At 38.1% G+C, this 23,578-nt stretch overlaps 1 protein-coding gene across 2 annotated transcripts in view; it reads left to right on the top strand.

Moving 5' to 3' along the window:
• The window catches only part of BANK1 (B-cell scaffold protein with ankyrin repeats 1), a 331,256-nt gene that overhangs the window by 281,526 nt on the left and 26,152 nt on the right, over positions 1–23,578 (top strand). Inside the window, exons 10-11 of one of the 2 annotated variants that reach the window (XM_018049269.1) lie at positions 1,593–1,892; positions 17,152–17,217. In XM_018049269.1, coding sequence (XP_017904758.1) covers positions 1,593–1,892; positions 17,152–17,217 — 366 coding nt within the window. Of the gene's footprint in view, positions 1–1,589; positions 1,893–17,151; positions 17,218–23,578 lie in introns of both variants that reach the window. The other variant, XM_018049268.1, reaches the window with a different exon arrangement.

Raw genomic sequence — 23,578 nt, 5'->3', positions numbered from 1 at the left:
TATTTACTAGTGTACAGTCTGAGTTGAGAAAACTCAGATCCAACTCCAACATGATAAGTATAATCTGATACACTGGGAAATGAAAAGCGAAATGTTTTCTTTCTAGCACAAGACCAACTTTAGAAAGAGTTGAGAAAAGAGGTAGGTGGAGAAACAAAGAGAGTTAACAGCTCAGGAAATCAGTTCATAAAAGTAAGATAGTTGACACATTCTGCTAAAAATGAAACACTGTACATGTGTTTCCCACACACTTAATCTGGTTTCACCTAGGATACTGTCAGTGAAACAGAAGTCATGAAGTCAGAATCTCAAAACCATATTCTTCACAACGGAAAAGGAAAGTCTTGGAGATTTTAAAGTTAATGCCAGGCATGTTAGCATTCATACTTCTTGGGTTAAACTAACTGAAATAAGCTAAAACTCGGCAGGCAGGTGATCTCGGGCTCTCCTTTGGTTTCTCCTCATAAGCCTACCGAAAACAATTGTTGAATCTTCTTATAATAATACCTTTTTATTCTGCTCGTAACCATTTGTCTTTGTTCCTACCTCCTAAGTTTTCCCACTAAAATATCCATTAAGTAAGCTAAAAAATTTTGATCAGATTCTTACTAAACAGAAAGGAGACTAATTCTTCCTTAGTTCATGAGCATGAATCTCAGAACAACATAGAGAATTGACAGTTTTTCAGTCAATAACTGAAATAATCTCCATTTTTATTGTTTTCATTAATACTTTAACACCTGTCAAAAGGACACAGTTAAAGGATTTTTCTCATCGTCTGGCAGAGAGAGCCATCAAAATTCTCTTCAACTTATTAATTGATCACAGTATATAGTATCTTTGTCTTCCAAATAAACTGCTGCTAGAATATTTTAATATGTTCTTATAAAAATATGTAAAGATTTTTCTGAATATGAAAACCATAAAAGGCTACTGAATAAAGACTCTTTATTAACCATAAAATATTAATTCTTGGAAAATTAATCTTCAAGCCATTGATTTTCTATGCCATCTTTTATTTCATGAACCCTACTTTCAATATCCTTTATCAAGGAATGAGGTTCATGTTGGCGTATAAAAATCAAGAGAGCCAGACTGAGACTTGGTATAAGAAGCTAAACAATGGTGCTTTTGGCTATTCTCCTCTGTCATTTTCAGAGAAATCTATTTTAGACAAAATACCTGGTTCAATCCCCATAAAAGGTAAAATGACTTCAAATTTAAAAAAAAAAAAATTGAGAACACTAGGCTTGAGAAACACAAGCTTTCAAAGTATTTGATATTTGAGGCTTAGTTTTATGATTTGATTTCCTGATGTTAAATCATTCATAATCTATGTGGAAAGTAGTTATATGCCTATTTGTATGTTTTCAAAGAATGCCATGCCTTTAATAAACTTATTCTATGAAGTTAACAATTACAGACTGAAGGAGAATATGTTAGTAAATTACATGATTTGCTTTTCTCGTTTTGGAATTTATAGAGTAATATACAAATTATTCGGGGGGTTGGAAATTCAAGCAACTGACAAATGGACACCAATAATATTGTATAAAATATAAATAATTACCATTCAAATATTTTATAAGCAGGGAAATTGCTGGAAGGCCAAATGGAGAGAAGTCAAAGTTGGTGTGATTTCAGTGCAAGGTATGAAACAGGAAGTGATTCCGAAGAAGAAAAGAAAGAAGATGGAGAGGACCGGGAAGAGGAGGAAGACCCATACACTTTCGCTGAGATTGATGACAGTGAATATGACACAATACTGGCCAGCAGGAGTATAAAGAAAAAAGTTGGAAGTCGCTCATTCATTATGAACAGACCTCCTGCCCCCACACCACGGCCCACAAACATCCCTCCGAAAGAGGAAACTACACCTTACATAGCGCAAGGTAATCTGTTTCATTATTGCTGTTACTGTTTGTTTGTGTATGTGTTTTTGGAGACTGTCCTGTCTTTTGGTAGGATCTAAAACCTCGAAGATTAAAAGTATGTTTTAGAGTCATAGTTAAGTTGTGTTGGCCCATTTTTTAATTTAAACACACAACGGATAAAGAAAATAAGGACAATGTGTGGGGTTCTGGTTTGTAATTGTTCATTAAGAAGGATAGTTTTGACTATGAAACCATAGTATGTGCAAAGAAATACTGTTTGGTGCTTCTCTCATAATTCTATGAGGAAGCTCAATTCCCATGAATAACATGCACCACAAGAAAAATGTAGATACTTTACTTTTGCCCCTCTTCCATTCACAATAACTTCAAAAAATCTAAACAATTTTGAATACTAGAATCTTAGATATGCAATGCAAGTGTCTTTGATAACTGTACTTCACCCGCAATGATTAAGATTCACTGCATCCATGATAGAATTTTTGCTTCATTTTAGATTTCAATTCTTTGTCATTCTCAGTTAAATCTAAATATAAAAAACATAAAAAATCCTTAGAGCTTTCTTATATCTATAACCCCAATAAGATGTGTTGACTTTGCTATTATTTCCTCACATTCTGGTGCACTCTGGTTTGGTGCATTCCATGAGTCACTGGTGTCTAAGACATGACTTTTATTCATCAGTGTATCACAGACGCATGTACTTGACCCCACTTTTGGGCTTAGATACCACCCTGCTGCTGCTGCTGCTGCTGACTTTGCTATTATTTCCTAACATTCTTGTGCACTCTGGTTTGGTGCATTCCATGAGTCACTGGTGTCTAAGACATGACTTTTATTCATCAGTGTATCATAGACGCATGTACTTAACCCCACTTTTGGGGTTAGATATCACCCTAGGGACTGAAAATGTGAAGTAAACCATTGTTTCCATCCTTGAGGTGTTCTAAGCAACAGCTATCCAAATAAATATATAGTTCAATTTGACCTTTTATTAGAGATTTTTGAATAAAATATTTGGGATTAATCAAAATGTTTGGGTGACAACTAAAGATGAGAGGCAATATATTATACATTCAGATAGTCTAAACGAACTACACACGCAGAGCATTTAAATATATACCACAGATTCGCTCAAAAAGAACACAGTTATTCATCTGTGATCAGTATGTGCCAAAGAAACCATTCTATTGTGTAAGTAGTATGTACTGAGAGATTTGTATAAGAAAATTGAGCAAGTTTTTCCATTATAGTTTACACCTACTTAACAGTGATGTGCTGATAATGTTTAAGACACTATTAAAAAAATAGAAACCAATAACAAATTAATAAAGATTTCAGCTAAAATAAAATGTCAGCTGGAACAATTATTTGATTATTAAGGCAAGGGATAAGTTGTAATTAGAATTTTTCACATTGTCTAACATAGTGGCTCTAGGATATTACACACAGGCCTTCATATCAGCAGATTCCACGTCTAAGGATTCAACCAACTGCACCTCAAAAATATTCAATAAGAGAAAATTCCAGAAAGTACCACAAAGCAAAGCTTGAGTTTGCCTCCAGGGCAACTGCTTACATAGCATTTATATTGTATTTTCAGCTAATTATATAGCATTTACATTATATTAGGTATTATAAGTAATCTAGAGGTGATTCGCAGTAGACAAGAGAATGTACATAGGTTATAGACAAATACTGTAGCACTTTATAAAAGAGATTTGAAAAGTGAAAGTGTTAGTCTCTCAGTCGTGTCCAGCTCTTTGCAACCCCACGGACTGTTGCAACAGGCTCCTCTGTCCGTGGAATTCTCCAAGCAAGGATACTAGAGAGGGTAGCCATTCCCTTCTCCAGGGGACCTTCCCAAGCCAGGGATCGAACCCCAGTCTTCTGCATTGTAGGAAGACTGTACCATCTGAGCTGCTAGGGAAGCCCAAAAGAGACTTGAGCATCTGCAGATTTTGGTATGGAGGAAAGAGGTCACGGAACTAATTTCCTGTAGAACCTGAGGGTCAATGTACTAGCTCTTTGACAAAGTTGTTAAATCCCAATACATTTTTTTTTTTTTAAGAGAGAAGATAGACATAATTTAATGAAAGAATTTGGTTGTATCCTAGAAATTTCTGAGCAGGTACATCATCTTCCGCATCTCAATCTTTAGGGAGTTCTCTGGACCACAAAGACCATGTTGTGTTTCTCTACTCTTGGCCCTTTATCTTCTCGCCCTTCTGCCAACTGTCATATTCTTGTTTTCCATGAATTCATTCTTGTGTTCTATTTTTTCTGCATCATTCATTTCTCTTTGTTTACTGGTAGTGGGGGCAATGAAGTTTAGTTTCTTTGTCATGGCTTTTCTCTCACTTTGCTTTGATTCTAATTGATAAATTTCTGTGATATTGATTTCTCTTTGGCGCTCATATCATCTGTATCACCTTTGCCTGTTGTTTGTCGGTTTGGCCTGGAACTCTCGACACCTCCATGAGCCAGGTGGCTCTTCCTTACTGTGCTTTCATGCTGAAGCATGAGGCACCAAGGCCTAGATGGAAGCTTTCCCTGCTCACTTATGGACTGCGCTGTAGGGCAGTGACGTAACCAGCCTTTTCACTGAATTATCCCAAAGTGTAAGTTTTGGTAGATCTAGTCTCCTGTTTTTCAATATCTAGAATAAATTCCAGCTAATTGTAACCTAATTTATATACCTGCTTGCCAGTGCTCTGAGATCAGAGTCTGGGAAGGAGACGGAAATCTCACCACTCAGCACGCGCTATTGAACTTGCTCTCCCCGTGTTCAGTCCAGCGTCTGAAACTCCTTCCACCCACTGCGCCTGGTGTGCCACGGTCCTTCTCTTCACTTTCCCCAAGAACAAACTGCTCATCCTAGAGGACTGCCTTGTTTCACTGAAGAATGGGTTAGAAGCAATGCCTGCTTTAGACTGCCAACCAAGCTCCATGTTCTATAAGAGCATTGGGATGGTTCTCCTTCTCACTCATAGCTTTATTAATTATATAAAGTTTTATTAAGAACCAGATGATAAATTCTTTCTGTGTATTAATAATTCAAATCCCCTACATAACCATGGTACAATTTGTCTTTTATACAGACACACAGGAACTTTAAAGGATCTTAAAAATCTTGAGTTTCTAAGAAATTTAAAGGCTGTTTATCTCACCTACTCATCCCAAGTCCAACACCTATCAATATTTACAGGAAATCTTTCATTCAATTACACAATCAAATTTGTTTTCACAGCATTTGTGTTATATGCAGACAGGGATCACTGTTATGTGATTTATTTTGGTTTTGTTTTGCACTTAAGTACATACAAGCAAGTATGATTATTTTCCCTATATTTCAAAGCAGTAGCAAAAACTGAACTATAAATGAGGTCATCAAAGTCCCTTTCCATTATTTCTTCCCTTTCTCTTTTCCTGGGATATACTTGCTGGCCTCCTCCTTTTATGCTATTGATTGTTGATCATATTGTTCTCACATTAGGAAAACATTACCTCATCATCCAGTTCTTTTTTGATGTTCTTTGCATTCCATGGGATAAATGTCTTTCAGCACAGCTTCCTTTTTTCTTTCCTAGCTCAGGCAACTCTATTAAATAGAATATCCACCATTTCCCAGAAGGCCATCCATTCAATTTGAAGACTATTAGTTTGCTCTAGTTCTTGCCAGAGCACAGAAGCAATAGCATAATGTTGGCACATACGGGGTATGCTAAAGTAGCCAAAAGAGAAGGGTGTGGAGTGGGGGATGGAAGAAGAATGCAGATGCCCAGCTTACTGTTTCAAAAACTCAAGAAAGTAATAGCAAAGTGACTAGGCAAATAAACCAGAGAGATACAGGAAAATCATGTTGGCTTTTGTGGGGTAATAGAATGTGTGTGTGTGTGTGTGTATGTGTGTGTGTGTGTGTGTGTGTGTGTGTTTAGTTGCTTAGTCATGTCTGACTCTTTGCCCAGGAATTGAACTCACATCCCCTGCATCTCCTGCACTGCAGGCAGATTCTTTACCACTGAGCCACTGAGGAAGCCCCATCCAAGTGATTAGAAGCTTGAAATTTTCACTCTCTAGAGAAGGGAGAAGGACTGAAAGTGGACGAAGGATCAGTCATGACTGTGTGGGGAAGCCTCCATACAGTGCTGATATTACGGGTTTTCAGGAGCTTCCAGGTTGACAAATACATAGAAAGGGTGACATGCCCCCAGATGCTATGGGGACAGACTCTCTTGTGCCAGAGACTCCCAGACTTTGCGCTATATATCTCTTTATCTGCCTGTTCATCTGTATCCTTTATCATATTCTTCAATAAACTGGGAAATAAGTGTTTCCCTGAGTTCTGTGAGCTACTCCAGCATTTTAATAGAACCCGAGGGAGGTTGTAAGAATCTCCAATCTGTAACCAAATCAGACAGAAGTTGTAGGAAACCTCGGGACTGGCACCTGCAGTAGAATGGAAGCAGGCTTGTGGGCCTGAGCTCTTAATCTGTTGATCTGACACAATGTCCAGGTAGATAGTCTCAGAATTGAATTAGAATGATGGAAGTTGTGGTATATTCATACAGGGTTGTAGGACTTGGTGGGGGGGAAAGCCCACACATTTGGTGACCAGAAGTGTCTGAAATGAAGGGTGAGAGTGGTGTGAGATGGAGGAGACACACAGGAGGAAAGTTGGGTTTTCCCAATACTTCTTTGAAGGTAGGATTCAGATTCACCTGATATTACCTAAGCAAAAAACTTCATATATCTGAGATTCAAATTCCTCATTGTAAGTTGGGAGCAGAAATAATATGTACCTTAAGGATTGTTTGGACTTCCCAGGTGTCTCAAGTGGTAAAGAAGCCACCTGCCAACGCAGAGATGCAAGAAACATGGGTTCGATCCATGGATCAGGAAGATCTCCCGGTGGGGAGGGGGGCCGGGCTTGGAAACCTGCTCTAGTAATTTTCCCTGGAGAATCCCATGGACTGAGGAGCCTGACAGAATGGGGTCACAAAGAGTCAGACACAACTTAACTGACGGAGCACAGAAGCAAGTACAAATAAATGACAAAAGTGACAAGAATCACATCAATGTGGGTAGAACAGGAGACATCACTAGCACTACAGAGGATGATCAGAAGAATATACCAATCTACTAATTTCTAAATTTCCCGTTTTAAACTAAGCATGCTAAGTACTCCTGTTTGAAGAGGGGAGCCCATACATAATGGGACAAACTTCTAGAATATTCACTTACAACTAAGCATTCTAACTTCTTTCATGCAGCATAACATATCAGTCAGAAAATCTGTTTCCACCGTCACCACTATCCCGTCCACAGAAATGTAGCTTATTAATACAAAATTGAATCCATGGTTCGTTTTATCAAGAGATATGTTCCTGGGTTTTTAAAATTCTATTCTTATTATACTAAACCTAATTTTATGTTAACAACCAAAAAAGAATAACTCATTTTTCTTAATGAAAATTTTTAGAGTCTGCCTGCTTCTAAATGCCGTATTCTTTCCATCTTTTGCGCCCTATAACGTTGAAAAGGATCAGATTCATTAAGCTTCAAGAATATAGAGGAATTGACAAGGATTTACAATCCTTAGTGACAGAATTCTTGATTTAAGACTAATCAAGGAAACAAAGTGAGATCTTTTCATAGTATAGATAGATTGGTAATAAAACTGTATCCATAAATCATGCAAAGAGATGACTGCCTATTGTGGAAAATTTTTCAATGTCAATGAACAATTTCCCATTTTCCCCTCACACAATTAATAAAACCAAGATCATTCTTCAGAGTCTGTGTTGCTGATTTGGGGTAGAATATAATTTCCCTTTCAATTCTCAATTGCTACTGAGTTGCCCTTGGCATTTTACAGTGCAACAAAGTTGTATATGACCTTTTTGAGAGCTACTCAGCTACTGGGACCCTAAAATGTCAAGTACAACTCAGTTGCTCAGAAATTTTCCACTTGCAATTCACTTGTACTTGAAATTGATCACGTCCAATGCAATTGAAATGCAAGCAGAGAAGAAAAAAAAAAAAAGCCTTGTAGAATCACTCAGGAAAATTAATCCATATCATTGTAAATGTGACAGAATGGAATGGCTTCTATCTCATTGTTATTATTCAGTCACTAAGTTATGTCTGGCTGTTTGAACCCCATGGACTACGGCACACCAGGCTTCCCTGTCCTTCATCAACTTGGAGCTTGCTCAAACTCATGCCCGCTGAGTCAGTGATGCCATCCAACCATCTCATCCTCTGCTATCCTCTTCCCCTCCTGCCCTCAATTTTTCCTGGCATGAGAGTCTTTTCCAGTGAATTGGTTCTTTGAATCAGGTGGCCAAAGTATCAGAGCTTCAGCTTTAGCATTATTATCTATCCTAATTAGTGAAGAGATAAGGGCACATGTATTAAAGTAAGCCTTAGATCAAGTGCCTTGCATTCTATTCTCTGGCCCAGTGACTTTGTCCAAAACTTAATCTTCAGGACTTAGTATATCACAGGTATTCTCAGGATAGAAGGACATATGTATCATTTGTAAGATATGGATAGGGTTCTGGTGCAGCTCTGCAAAAGAACAGTTGTTCAAGCTGTGCTTACACGGAGAATTCTGGTCTTTACCTCTTAAAGTACAGTACTCTTGTGTACCTGAAGAATCACTTTAGTCATGTCCAACTCTTTGCGCCCCTATGGACTATAGCCTGACAGGCTCCTCTGTCCATGGGGATTCTCCAGGCAAGAATACTGGAGTGGGTTGCCATGCCCTCCCCCAGGGGGATCTTCCCAACACAGGGATCAAATCTGTGTCTCTTTATACTAGAATCTCTGTTAAATTTGTATTTTAATAAGAAGTCCGATTGACCTAGAGTAGTAGTTCTTAACTGGTGGTGATTTGCCTTCCAGGAGACATTTGGAGACATTTGGCAATATTTAGAGACATTTTTGATTGTCATGGCTAAGACATAGATGTTACTAGCATATATGCCAGGCCACAAAATGTGTCTCAACAAGTTTAAGAGGATAGAAATTATATCGAGCATTTTTTCCAACCACAGTGGTATGAAAGTAGAAATCAATTACAGGGGAGAAACGGGAAAAACACAAACATATGGAGGCTAAGCAACATGCTACTAAAAAAAAACAACGTGTTAATGAAGAAGTCAGAAAATAAAATGCAATGAAAATAAAAACACAACTTTCCAAAATCTACGTGGCGCAGCAAATGCAGTTCTAAGAGGGAAGTTTATAGCAATACAGATCTACCATAAGAAACAAGAAAATCTCAAATAACCCTGTCCTTTTGAAATTTTCAATCTGCATTTTTGTAGTTTGAACCTTATTGGCAGAACTAGTATTTAATGTTTATTGAGAGTGAGAGTGACCTGGTCTTACTAGTTACTTATTCAGTTCAGTTCAGTTCAGTTGCTCAGTCATGTCCGACTCTTTGCGACCCCATTCGGACAGCAATATATCCTGATATAAAGCCAAAAAAAAAAAAAAAAAGAAGCCAGAGAACCAAAAGGTAAACTCATCACAGCTTCTAGTGGATAGCAGTGACTTCCTAACAACCCAAACCACTTTTCTTTGCTTTTCTTTTTTTTTTGGCCTTGCAACTTGTGGGATCTTAGTTCCTCAACCAGGGATAAAAATCAATGTCCCTAACCACTGGACCACCAGGGAAGTCCCCAAACCACTTCCCTTTGACACAAAAGAAAAATTACTAGGGACATCATTAATGTCTACACTAATATCCTTTTTTATTGAATACAGATGTTCAAAAAGTAAAGTCAAATAGTGAGCCCACATGAAATCCTATGGGAAGAAATTAGCCCCCAGTTCAGTGCTCTGTAAGCAGTAGGTATTCAGTAAATGTTGCCTGCCTGGTTCAAGAGGAAGACAGACCTGCCTGCCCAGTAGTGGAGTGGAGACTTCGCTAAACACTCATTATAATGAACTCAAGCTCTAATGCCACAGAATTCCATAAACCAACTGCTGTCATTCTCTGAATGTCCCAACTCCCTTAATAAGAAACATTTCAAGAACAGAAACATTCTTATTTGCATCAAAAAGGATAAATATGCAAATCAAAGCAGTTTGTATTCTACCTAAATAAAAATTAAGTTCCTTAGAAGTAGAAAATGTAATTTATAGTGAGATTTCCTGGTTTGGGAGAAGATTTTTATGGGAACACATCTATCAGACTTAAAAGTTTCCATTACAAACTGGAAAGAAAATTAATGTTTTCTCCTTAAGAAGCCAAAGCATTCATTGATATTTCCATTGAATTAGAATTTCTGTACTATTTTCCTTCATGCAGATATGTACTTTGCAACTTCCAATCACCACCAATCTCCCAAGTATGCCGTAACCACCTCTGTGACTCCACGTGTGCTGCCTGACCATTTGTAGATCTTCACCATCCTCTTCTCCCCGCAAAATCCCGCAACTCCTGGCTCTATGTCTGCCAGTCAGTAAACTGCTTTCAGATGAAAGACCTTCATATCATGTGGCTGATGTGACTATTTCTGTTTGTGACCATGCCACCCCTCACATACCTATTCAAATGTGGTGACCTGCATTCGATAAATTTGTTAAAATTGGCAACCCACAACTATTGCTAACAGAATGAAATGGTGCTTTTAAGCTGACAGGAGTGCTCAATCTATCTTGATCCATTTGCAAAGAGGCTGCATCTCTTCCCTGAGCTTCGATTTGATTCGTTAGTATGACTGCTTACAGGGTTAGAACGTTCTGTTCCCTGCCTTTGCTGGCTAGACAGGAGCTGTTTACATTGCTTGTCTTTACCTCACTCTGCCTTTTTGTCATCAGCATGCTCAGGGTACAGACTGGGGAACAAGGCAGGCAGAGTAGGGCTGTGGAGGTTGCATTATGGCCCCTGCCCTTCCTGCCTGTTTCTCATCTCTGTCCTCTCATCAGTAGGCACTAATGACAGTTTGACTCTTGCTTAAAATAAGACACCAAAAATGGAGGACAGAATGAAAACTGTCCATGTCTTGTTTACCTTCGCATCCTTAGGACCTAGCACAGCGCTTAGCTACATGGTTACCAATCTAATGAAAGTTGGCAGAGTGATTAATAAATGCTACTATACTAAGGACCTGGAGCACAATACCAATCTGTATATTTCATATCAAATCCCTGGTTGCAGGAACTATCAACAGTGATAGGTATACAGCTCTAAACATTTCATTTCACACTTCTAATGGGCATGGAACATCAAGGGCTTTGTGGTTTATAATTCATTTCCTTATGAATGCACTTGGCTATTGCACAGACTTTCCATTACCTTAGCCACTTATAAAATAATTCCAAATAAGCTCTGTCAGATTTTCAAAGAAGGGCAGCCCTGGAAGAATCTATTTGCTTGAAATAGGCCACTAATGAGGTTGACATGAAGAATGTTCTTGCAGAAGCAACCTGGAAAGACAAATAGTGCAAGTGAATTCGTTATATTTCACCTTCTCCTCCTCTTCTGCTCTTCTGATAGTTCTGCTTTGCTTAACATTTTGAATATTTAATACGATGCAAATTTTTCCCATTCAGTATCATTTCTATTCTAGAGAAAATTTTACGGAAGTCATTCTATCAACATTTAAAATAAATGGGTTGGTATTTGGGGCATATGCATTGTTTGAGATTATTTTGAGCCTCAAAAATTGTTTTTCTTCCTTTATGGACTTTTTTAATGTTTAAAGGTAGTGAAAGGTACTAATAATGCATTCATTATTCTTTCTCCTTAAATTCCAATTTTAGGTAGGAAGAGAAAAATAAGGTTTCACTCAGTCAGAGAATCATCAAAATTGATGTTATGTCATAATTGCCTTGACAGCATCGTTTGAACACTGACGCAATAAAATACTGTCAAGAATAATATTCTCCAAGATTTCAAACACATGGGGACAGGGCCACCTCCATATATTACAAAAAACTAACATTAGTCTGTGACTTAACTTTCTATTGTTTCTGTTCAGCTAAACCTCCACTAAAAAGAATTGCTTCCTCAAAACCATGCATTTTATTTAAATTCATGTGCACTTAAGAATTTATCCAGGAATTGTTTGGCCTGATGGGCTTGGGAAAAAAGAATTGGTAGCATTTTAGCATGTCAGAACTGAGTAAGACCCTAGAGATCATCTCATCTTAGCCTTAACTTCATTGGCAAAGGAAATAAAGGCCCGAGGGAAAAAGTCATTTTCCCATGTCATGCATGTTGTTAATATTAAGATAAAGCTACACTCCTTCCACTGTTCCAAGTTGATTACCATTCTGGTATTCAGATTTTTTTTCAGTTACTGTATGTTTAGAACAGACTTTCATCTTACCACAAATCCTGTTGTACAAAAATAATACTTTCATATCTGAACCTGAGTGATCCATACTCAATGTTTGGTTCTCCCTATAACATGAATTTTCTAGTTGTCTCCTATAAACGTTATGCATTTTATGCTTAAAATGTATAAAGCTTTCTAGGACCAAGATTTTGTTGGCAGACATAATTTAAATGTTTCAGCTAATGTTTACTGCAAAAAGAAAGATTAACAAATTCTGGAATTTATATCTTTTCCTAAGGCTAATAGAGCATGTGTCCTTGGTATGTGTGTTTGTACTGGTCGTCCTTTGGGTGGGTTGGCTCTTTCTTCAGGAAACAAGTTAATATAAGTATCTCCCCAAGATAAACTCATATTCAAAAATACCTCCTAACTTTCATAGCAATGAGAAATGGTGTGTTCGGAAATATGTTAATTGCTAATTGAGCTCTTGTAAGGAAATGAGGTTTGTCTGTAGGTGGAAGGAGGGAAGCAGTTGTAGTGGATGGAGCCAGAGATGAGTTAGGAGGGAATTTTAAGGGAGATTAGACAGACAGAGGGTCTTCGCAGTGGCTCAGTGGTAAAGAATCCGCCTGCCAACGTAGATGTGGATTCATTCGATCCCTGAATCGGGAAGATCTCCTGGAGAAGGGAACAGCAACCCATTCCAGTAGTCTTGCCTGGAAAATCCCGTGGACAGAGGAGCCTAGCAGGCTACAGTCCATGGGGTCGCAGACAGTCAAACACAACTTAGCAACTAAACAACAATACTATGGAGCATGACTTAGTGCCTGTCCTTCTCTTAAAGAGTTCTGTGATCAGCACACTCATCATCATCCTCCTCAGAGCATCCTATCCTCTGCTCCAGTCCTACACCCCATTTCACGATGTTATAGCTACAATAGCTGCTTACATGTCAACATTAAATACACTGCTGTAACTTCTCAATCTAGAAACTGAGACTGTTTACCTGTTTAACATTTCCTATATTTCACAAAGTCTGAATATTTATTGTCAGCAAAATGTATTTCAACAAAATATAAGATGATTTTTAATAAATTAATGCCAAAAGCTGGAAAAAGTAATTCTATTTACCAGTACTCTCTCAGAGCTTCACAATTTATCAGAGTTCTTAAAGCTTATCAGCAAATGTGCATTTTATTGGACAAATTTGTTTTCTGACTTTATCTTTGGATGCAGATGTTTATCCATTTTAATGATTCCATATTACAGCTATTTTTTGTCTGAGATAGTCTCAGTTCCTGTCTTAACAATATTGGTGAAAAAACCCAGAGTGTCTGCATGTTATTCAAATTTCAAAAGTGTTTTATTTTTTCAAGACTTTTAGAACTGGCCAATGAAAAAAATCAAGCACCACTTGTAAAAAATGCTTTTATTATCCTAAAATATATTCGTATACCATATATCCATCAGTATATTTTATTTGAGAAAAAATGTAAGCCACAAATCCCAGAACTTGCCAGTAAGTTATATTTAGCATGTTTTCCAAATACTAACTTGAAGCAGAAAATTGATTTGCAACCAGAAATGTTATTTCATGTGTGTAATTTCTCTTAAACACATCATACACTGAAACTATATTTGCTTCTCCTATTTGAAGGAAGACAGTAGGGCAGGGTACCCTTTCTATTGACAACAGCTGGCAAAGTATATATGCATAATAAATAATAGTTGATTTGATATGGTTTAGGGAACATTCTTGGGGCTTCCCAGGTAGCACTAATGGTAAAGAACCCACCTGCCAATGCATGACACATAAGGAATGTGGGTTCAGTCCCTGAGTCAGGAAGATCCCTTGGAGGACTCCAGTATGCTTTCCTGGAGAATCCCCATGGACAGAAGAGCCTAGTGGGCTACAGTCCATAGGGTCACAAAGAGTCAGACACAACTGAAGTGACTTAGCATGCACACACAAAGGGAACTTCCTTAAATCTGAAAAAGTGCTATCTGAATTCCTCACAGATATGACCTTGATATTAGATCAGTTTAAAGAATACTAAAATCAAAGAAGCCAAAATACTGCTGGGATGCATCTCCTAAGCAGAGTGGTCAAGCGCCATCCATCCAGTTGGAACATGCTGGGAGCCACCACGGGAGATCCCACCCATGACAAGGTCATGTGGAAGAGAACTGTTAAGCAAGGCTTCAGAACTCAAGGGGCTCCCTAGGCTTTCTCAAGCGTCTACCCCAAAACCAGAATCTGTCAGTTTTACTGTTTCATGACTTTCGCCAACTCCTCTGACATTAACAGGGGGCTAACCCTGACCACCTTTCACTGGAGAAAATCAACTTAGGGCTATAGCTAATAAGTCTCCTGGACATGAGAGGAATATTTCAAATCAAACCCCCTCTGTTAGCATTCTAGCTTGCTCGGCAGGTATATCGAGACCCTTGCAGCTATGCATGTGATTATTTAGAGCCTCCCAACTGTGAGAGGCACAGAAAGCCTAAAACATAGAGCCTTTCAAAGGGTTAAAAGTTATTAGAGTAGTGCTGATATAGGATTTCATTATCGGGCCAATGCTTGTTGCTAAGTTCCCATATCTCTTATCCACTGTGCACCTGGGAATGCGTTAGTTAACATAGTGAGAATGTAAGAAAAACAAGTGTAGCCTTGAATTTAACCATATCAGACTTTTTGAGCTAATTGGTTCTTTCTTGTAACTCACTGCACCTTGCTCTGTGAAAAACATAACTCTGTTTGGCATTTTCTGAGGCTGACATAGATTAGAAATATAAAGAAAAAACACTTTGAGGGAAAATAAGTTTTCTGGTTGAGCAGCCTTTATCAAAAGAGGGTCATAAAATGTTCACAGGCCTCCAAGGCCAGAAGATATTGTATACAACATCATTTGTGGAAAAGGTATGTAGAAAAATCCTGGTTTCGATAAGGGCAAAACTGCTGGAATGTTGGGCTGACTCTGTATGACCTTGCATCTCCCATTTCCCTCTATATACAAAAAAAGTATATAAGTACCTTTTGAAAATAAAGCTATGGATCTCGCTCATCGAAACAGCTTAGTCTCCTCATGTCAATCATTTTCCTCCTCTTACTCTCTCTTTCAGGCTAGTTCCCATCTGGAGTACAGAGGTCCGCTGTGTCTGCTTATTTGCCTGGGTTTCTAAGACCTGAACGGGAAGGCGCCCTGCGTCTTCACTCCCTCGGGAGACCAGGAGGGCACCTGCGGCCTTACATAGATGGTGCAAGTCTCTTGTCTTGATACTTTAGTGATTTTCTATGTAAACCAAGGAGCATCAGCCTCTTTTCTTCTCTCCTCTATTTTCTTATCTACAACATTCTTTCCTTATCTATCTCTCTCTAAATCAATCCCCGACGCTGTTCCTCCTTTGGGTTTCCCTGGATCCTGTGGGGGCTGGACTCCAGCAGGAACACTCCCACTCCTGTGTGCCTCGGTCGGGCTACCCCAGGCAGCTGTTTGGGGAGCAGAGACACAAGTATATGGGAAATGCCCTAAGGTTCTTTCTCTTTTTGGCCACACCACGTGGCATGTGGGATCTTAGTTCCCTGACCAGGGACTGAACTCACGCTTCTTGGATTGGAAGTGTGAAGTCTTAACCACTGGACCACAGAAAAGTCCAACCCTAAGGTTCTTTTTAATCCTCTCTCTAGGGCTTCTTCTTTGCTGTTTTTCTTTTGACAGAACATACTTATTTTACAGTTTCTTTCAGAGTGTTTCATTACATTTAGTTCTTGATATGCTGTTTTGCTGACTTTGTCTCACTGTGGTTTGTTTCCTTGTGTGATTTCTAATTCTTTTTCTTTTTTGAAGAATAGTTGACATGCAATATTCTGTAAGTTACAGGTGTTCAACATAGTGATTCACAGTTTTCAAAGATTAGACTCCATTGATAGGTAATAAAATATCAGTTATATTCCCTGAACAGTATGTCCTCAGTTGTGGATTATGGAAGACGAGAGGCAGCAGTGCTGTGAAGAACCACACACTAGATTGAAGTGCAAGGCTTGAGAGTCCAACTCACATCTCCACCAACAACAGTTCTGGGATCGTTTCGATATTATGTAGCCCTTTTAAATGTTAGTTATTTCCACCTTCCTCATCTGTAAATATATGACATTGGATCAGTCCTCCAAGGCCTCTTGTGGTTCCCAAACTCTGTAGTTTAGCCTACCCATTAAAAATAAATGGGACTCTGGGATGTTCAGTTTCTAGAGTCAAGCTCTAAAGGCTATAGACTTTTTCATTAACAAATGCCAGAAGGTATACAGAACTTTGTGGGTACTCAATAAATATTAAACAATCAATCTTATCTTTCATCTGCAAAATGGGGTGAGTAATGCTGGCTTGTCTCACAGAATTCTGTGCGAGAAATAATAAATGAGAACAAAGCACTTTTCAGATAATGAAGTAATTCGAATAAGCTGCTTTAATAGGTCTGAGGTCTAGCTAGATGATGCAAGAATAAAGTGTCTTTTTTATTATTACATCTGTGAAATACAGCAGTCTTTTCATCTGTTTAAGAAGAAACAATCTATTATCCTTGCTTATCACCAAAAAGTCAGCATGAGTAATTTCTATACAAATGGAATTTTTCACGTGATTTTACCATTAATCACTTTTAACAAAATGCAGCTTTTATCTTTACCTGATATCAAAATGGAATCATATCTTGATTTAAACAGTTTAATGGTGCGTTCCATCAGTGTACTACTCTGAGCAAAGAAGAGGCTTTTTGAAATGACTGATAAGCTGCACAAATGAGAAAATTGTAAATCTAATAATCCTCCTACTAAAAAAATAATACAATTCAGGAATTGTTACTAAGGAAAATAAAGTATTGCATCCTACTTTCCTAGAGTCTTCTACAGGTTGTTCTTTTAAATGTTTCTGTTCAATAAATAATATGTGTTCTATTTTTTACAGTGTTTCAACAAAAGGCTGCCAGAAGACAGTCTGATAGTGACAAGTTCCATGGTCCTAAGAAACAAGGTATTGATATGAACTTCAGCTTTTTTAATCATCTTTAAGAGTTAAAGAAGTTTTATGAATACTGACTCAAGTCTCCTGACGTAGAAGTAAATAGCTGTGCACTTGATTAATTTTACTCTTAAGTCACTATCTTACCCAAAGTAGCTTTTCCATAAAAAGATTAATGCAAGAATATTCTTTTAGTTAATAAAAGCAAATTATTTTAATTAACAAAAGGAAAGAAATTCACAAAGGCCTTATAAGGATATTTGTGGTGATGTTGATGATGCTGTTTGTTATCACAGCTCTAGGAGGGTCAAGTAAGACAAATTCTCTCACACACCTCAGAGACCTTTAGAGAGAAGTCTCTAGAGCTTAACTTGGTAGGAGGGGCAGATGACTGATTCCCCAGAGGAGACCAGCATGGGATTTCTGTGCTCTGCATTGAACTCCACTCCAAGATTGTACCCTTTTCTCACGGTTCTCTTGCCTTAGGCACTGGATCCAACGTTTTTTGTTTTTTATGTTTTTCCTTTAAATAATTATTTATTTGTAATGCAGAAAAGAAATACACATTGTCGCTACACAGGCATTTGACACAGGAGGAATGTTTTCCTCTGGTTCCATAGGAGCTGGCTGCTTCCAGTCTTCTATGATACACTAGGTTCCTTTTGAAAAGAGAGACTCTAGCAGGTGATTTATAATAATATTTTTCTGATAATAAGCCCTTGGTTAAGATTCAGAAATGCAGAACATAAAAGGCGGCAGAAATGGAGGTAGTGCTGGACGCTTTGATATTCAAAGAACACGTACTGATGCTTTTAACCTCAACCCACTTCTGAAATAACGTCACTCCGAAGTCAGTTCAGTTCAGTCACTCAGTTGTGTCTGACTCTTTGTGACCCCATGGACCGCAGCATGCCAGGCTTCCCTGTCCATCACCAACTCCCAGAGTTTATTCAAACTCATCCATTGAGTAAGTGATACCATTCAACCATCTCATCCTCCATCATCTCCTTCTCCTCCTTCCTTCAATCTTTCCCAGCATCAGGTTCTTTTCCAATGAGACAGTTCTTAGCATTAGGTGGCCTAAGTATTGGAGCTTCAGCTTCAGCATCAGTCCTTCCAATGAATATTCAGTACTAATTTCCTTTAGGATTGAATGGTTGGTTCTCTTTGCAGTCCAAGGGACTCTCAAGAGTCTTCTCCAACACCACAGCTCAAAAGCATCAATTCTTCGACACTCAACTTTCTTTATAGTCTAATTCTCACATCCATACATGACTACTGGAAAAACTGTAGCTTTCGTTAGATGGACCTTTGTTGGCAAAATAATGTCTTTCCTTTTTAATATGCTGTCTAGGTTGGTCATAGCTTTTCTTCCAAGGAGCAAGCATTTTTTAATTTCATGGCTGCAGTCACCATCTGCAGTGATTTTGGAGCCCCCAAAAATAAAGTCTGACACTGTTTCCATGGTTTCCCCATCTATTTGCCATGAAGTGATGGGACCAGATGCCATGATCTTAGTTTTCTGAATGTTGAGCTTTAAGCCAACTTTTTCACTCTCCTCTTTCACTTTCATCAAGAGGCTCTTTAGTTCCTCTTCACTTTCTGCCATAAGGGTGGTGTCATCTGCATATCTGAGGTTATTGATATTTCTCCCGGCAATCTTGATTCCAACTTGTGCTTCATCCACCCTGGCATTTCTCATGATGTACTCTGCATAGAAGTTAAATAAGCAGGGTGACAATCTACAGCTTTGACACACTCCTTTCCCAATTTGGAACTAGTCTGTTGTTCCATGTCCAGTTCTTACTGTTGCTTCTTGACCTGAGTACAGATTTCTCAGGAGGCAGATCAGGTGGTCTAATATTCCAATCTGTTTCAGAATTTTCCACAATCTGTTGGGATCCACACAGTCAAAGGCTTTGGCATAATCAATAAAGCAGAAATAGATGTTTTTCTGGAACTCTGTTGCTTTTTTGATGATCCAACATATGTTGGGAATTTGATCTCTGGTTCCTCTGCCTTTTGTAAATCCAGCTTGAACATCTGGAATTTCACAGTTCACTACTGTTGAAGCCTAGCTTGGTGGATTTTGAGCATTACTTTGTTAGCATGTGAGATGAGTGCAATTGTGCAATATTTTGAACATTATTTGGCGTTGCCTTTCTTTGGGGATGAAATGAAAACTGACCTTTTCCATTCCTGTGGCCACTGCTGAGTTTTCCAAATTTGCTGGCATATTGAGTGTAGCACTTTCACAGCATCATCTTTTAGGATTTGAAACAGCTCAACTGGAATTCAATCACCTCCAGTAGCTTTGTTCATAGTGATGCTTCCTAAGGCCCACTTGACTTCACATTCCAGGATGTCTGGCCCTAGGTGAGTGATCACACTATTGTGGTTATCTGGGTCTTGAAGTTTTTTTTGTTTAGTTCTTCTATGTATCCTTGCCACCTCTTCTTAATATCTTCTGCTTCTGTTAGGTCCATACCATTTTTGTCCATTACTGAACCCATCTTTGCATGAAATGTTCCCTTGGTATCTCTGATTTTCTTGAAGAGATCTCTCGTCTTTCCCATTCAATTGTTTTCCTGTTTCTTTGCATTGATCACTGAGGAAGGCTTTCTTATCTCTCCTTGCTATTCTTTGGAACTCTGCATTCGAATGGATATGTCTTTCCTTTTCTCCTTTGCCTTTAGCTTCTCTTCTTTTCTCAGCTATTTGTAAGGCCTCCAAGTAATGTTACCTTAAAATTGTTACCTGTAAATCACTGAGAGAGACATTAAAATAAAGCTGGAAGTTATTTTACCAGCAGCCACTAACCACTTCCATAGTCCCTTTTTGTTCCATTATGTAAATGGCGAGGTACTGGTTGCACCAACTTCTAACACCTGTTGACCTGTTGAATACATAACCTCAGTGGACTTCTCCTGGGATGCCCTGAATCATCCTTCAAAGAGAGGTGTGTCCTTAAATGAATAATCTTCACCCATCACTTCAAGTGGCTTTTCTCATGACAGCGACATTGTGCTTATATCGTTCTTCCAACAAATACATGGTATTTGAATGCAGCACATGATGCGCCTGAACTTCCAGTCTCCCACAAATCACTTGGATATACTGCTCATAAATTCATATGCAAAAAACTCCTTACTCGGCAGTTTTTTTATATCTAATGATTTCTTATTTCAAAGGGAAAGAAATATCTTTTTAAGTCTACTGTTATCCTCCCACTGTGCCTTTAGCTCTCTTAAGAAATAGTTGCAGAACTCCATGTGAGAGCATTGTATAGCTTGGATCAAACAGTTATTGAAGAATTAAAGTAGAGAAGATTATTCCTATCTGGACTCCTCCACACATCTCATAGAACTCTGGAAAGAATAAAGAGAGGGGATACTTTGAGCTCTTTGGGAGAAAGTTCCCATGAAGCATTTTTAGCAAATTATTCAATTATCATACTTCAATTAAATCATGTTAGAATTAAGGGGATGATGTGAAGAAGGCCACAGGAGATGGAAGAAGGTAACAAGTGGCAAGTGTAATGAAGGGATCTCAGAATGCCTGATGTATTATCCTCTGGTTGTCCACAGAGAGCAATATAAGGAAAGGCTGCTGATGTTTTGGAAGGCTGTATGAAATCTATTATTATTCTACCATAAGTATAGAAGAGTAATCCCTTGTTTACTCAGAAGAAAAGGGGCAGAGGGAATGATGAAAGGAAACAAGAACCTAAATTATAAAAAATTTTATTGGGTTAACATCTGTCCATATCCTGTTACTTAATTTGCTTCCTCAAGATCAATGATAACTTGATTTATTTTTTAATTCTTGGGGATTAGGATACTGAAAATTTTAATTGAATTTTTGTGTGAACTTTTCTGTCTAGATATTTCAATCCAATTATTGATGATATTTTTGATTAGTCAACTTAGAGCAGTTCCTTTCTCAGTTCCTTTAACTGTGGACATCAGTAATTCAGCAGAATGGAAGAGAATATTGTTCTGTTTTCAAGGATAGAGGAACATTACATCTTACAAAATGTAAAGGAAAAAAGCAAAGCTTTCCTGGTCACTGCAATCTGAAATCAGAATCTAGAGAAAAAAGAATAACTGGGAAGGGGGACTTCCCTGGCAGTCCAGTGGTTGAGACTTCACCTTTCAATGTAGGGGGTGCAAGTTTCATCCCTGGCAGGGTAGCTAGGATCCCACATGCCTCTCCACCAAGAAACAAAAACATAAAACAGGCACAATATCATAACAAATTAAACAAAGATTTTTTTAAAAAAGAACAGTTGGAAAGAAATTTTTAAAAATCAAATACCTAATGGACTTACTCTGTCCAACCATTCTTCTCTAAACTTTTTCAGATATTTATGACCATCCAGACCATAGGACATACTTAGCAACCAAAACTGCTTATGCCTAAATTAATGAATACTCTTCAAATATCCTGAGATTTCATGGTGTTATAGGAAAAGTAATACATACTTCACCAATGATAAATTATTTGGTAGAGAACAACAACAAAAAAGGACCCTTGTGTGAAGTGTTTGTCAGAGTCAAGATTTTTTGAAGAGACTGGACAGGTTCTCTAAAGGTTAAGGAAATTATTCAATTATTTCAGTATATATTATTTTTTTACTGAAAGGAAAGGAATTATGAGAGCCAACTATTTTTCCATTGCAAGTACAGACATTTCAGATGCCCTATGTTGAAGACTGCCAAGGGATTGCCAGGAAGTTTCGTTGTTGCTAAGTCAAGGAATTTTCCTGAGGAAAAGGAAAAAAATTAATTGGCACCATTTCCATGGAAACTAAACAGATTTCTTCAACTCAGTTTTCACATTTTCAAAAAAAAATAAGAAAAATGCTGAGAACTTTGGATCACAGGTTAGAAGTTTCCATCAAAATTCAGTCTTAAAGTCAGTTTTTCCAAATTACTTTTAAAATTAGAAAAATTTTAAATTAATACCAGAGCATTGTCCCCGGAATATGCTGCCACCACCCACTTCCCAAAATTGAGTGCCACAGAGTGGTCAAAGGTTTGCTCCTCAACGTGGCTAACCAGAGAACTGAATTTTGGCAGTGGGTTTGGAATCAATCAGAGTTTTGATGTCTGGAGGACTGACTTATAATTCTCAACTCCAATCTATTAAATCTATAATATGGGAAGCCTCCTTCCAAGTGACAAGAATGCTTGCATTCATTAGACACTTGCCAAATAATGAAGTTTCTATAAAACATAGTGATTAGAAGACTAGCAGGTGATCATGATCAAGTCAGAGGGTGCTGGAGGAATACAAGAGCTTCAGGGACATGGAAATATCTGGTTTATTTTTCCTGCCTCACGAAATAATATAAGAGTCTGGGGTAAAGATTGTTCATGTCTCCCAGACCTGTTTTTTCCCAATTGTATCTTTTTTCATGGGCTATACCAAGGGGCCTTTTTCTATCTTCACCAGAATCATCCCATTTTATTAGCATAGTCAGACCTCAAAGATGATGCATGGCAATTGATGAGGTTTAGCGTTCTTAGCATCCTTAACTGCCCCTCTGGGCATGGCCACAGATATGTCCAGTCACACCGTGAAATAATAATAACCTCATCAAGCATGTGTTGTTGCTGTCATGCTTGGAAGGCAAACCATATTTTTGAGGGATGGGGGTAGTAGGTAGGAGGGAGGAGGATCACATCCACCCTAACCAGCTGCCTATCCAAGTAACTCTCAGTCCTAGGTGAGCATACGAATTTTCTGTAGGGCTTCTAGAATTTGATTGCCTATGTCCTACCTTAGACATGGACAAGTAGAACCCATTAGAACAGCCATGTGCTATAATAATAATCATCTCGAACCAACACACAAAAAAACACAAAATCTAACCAAAAGGAGCTGTTTCTCAGGCCATACTGTGGTCAAACCTGGCCTCTAAATATATTATATTTAAGAAATAATGTGCACAATGTAATTTCAACTTTTTGTCATGATTAAACCTTTCAATTTTTGTCATGTTTAAACCATGTTTTAATCTGTCTCATGTAAAAATTCAAATCTCCAACCACTCCCTATTGTATTACTATATCATTGGCACAGATGACTTTTTTTAATTTAATTTAATTTAATTTTTATTTTTTTACTTTACAATACTGTATTGATTTTGCCATACATCAACATGAATCCGCCACGGGTGTACATAAGTTCCCAATCCTGAACCCCCCTCCCACCTCCCTCCCCATACCATCCTTCTGGGTTATCCCAGTGCACCAGCCCCAAGCATCCTGTATCCTGCATCGAACCTAGACTGGCAATTCATTTCTTATATGATATTATACATGTTTCAATGCCATTCTCCCAAATTATCCCACCCTCTCCCTCTCCC

The sequence above is a fragment of the Capra hircus genome, chromosome 6 (assembly GCF_001704415.2).
Source record: "Capra hircus breed San Clemente chromosome 6, ASM170441v1, whole genome shotgun sequence".
Classification (NCBI taxonomy): Eukaryota; Metazoa; Chordata; class Mammalia; order Artiodactyla; family Bovidae; genus Capra; species Capra hircus.
This window is presented reverse-complemented; position numbering and strand designations above follow the sequence as displayed.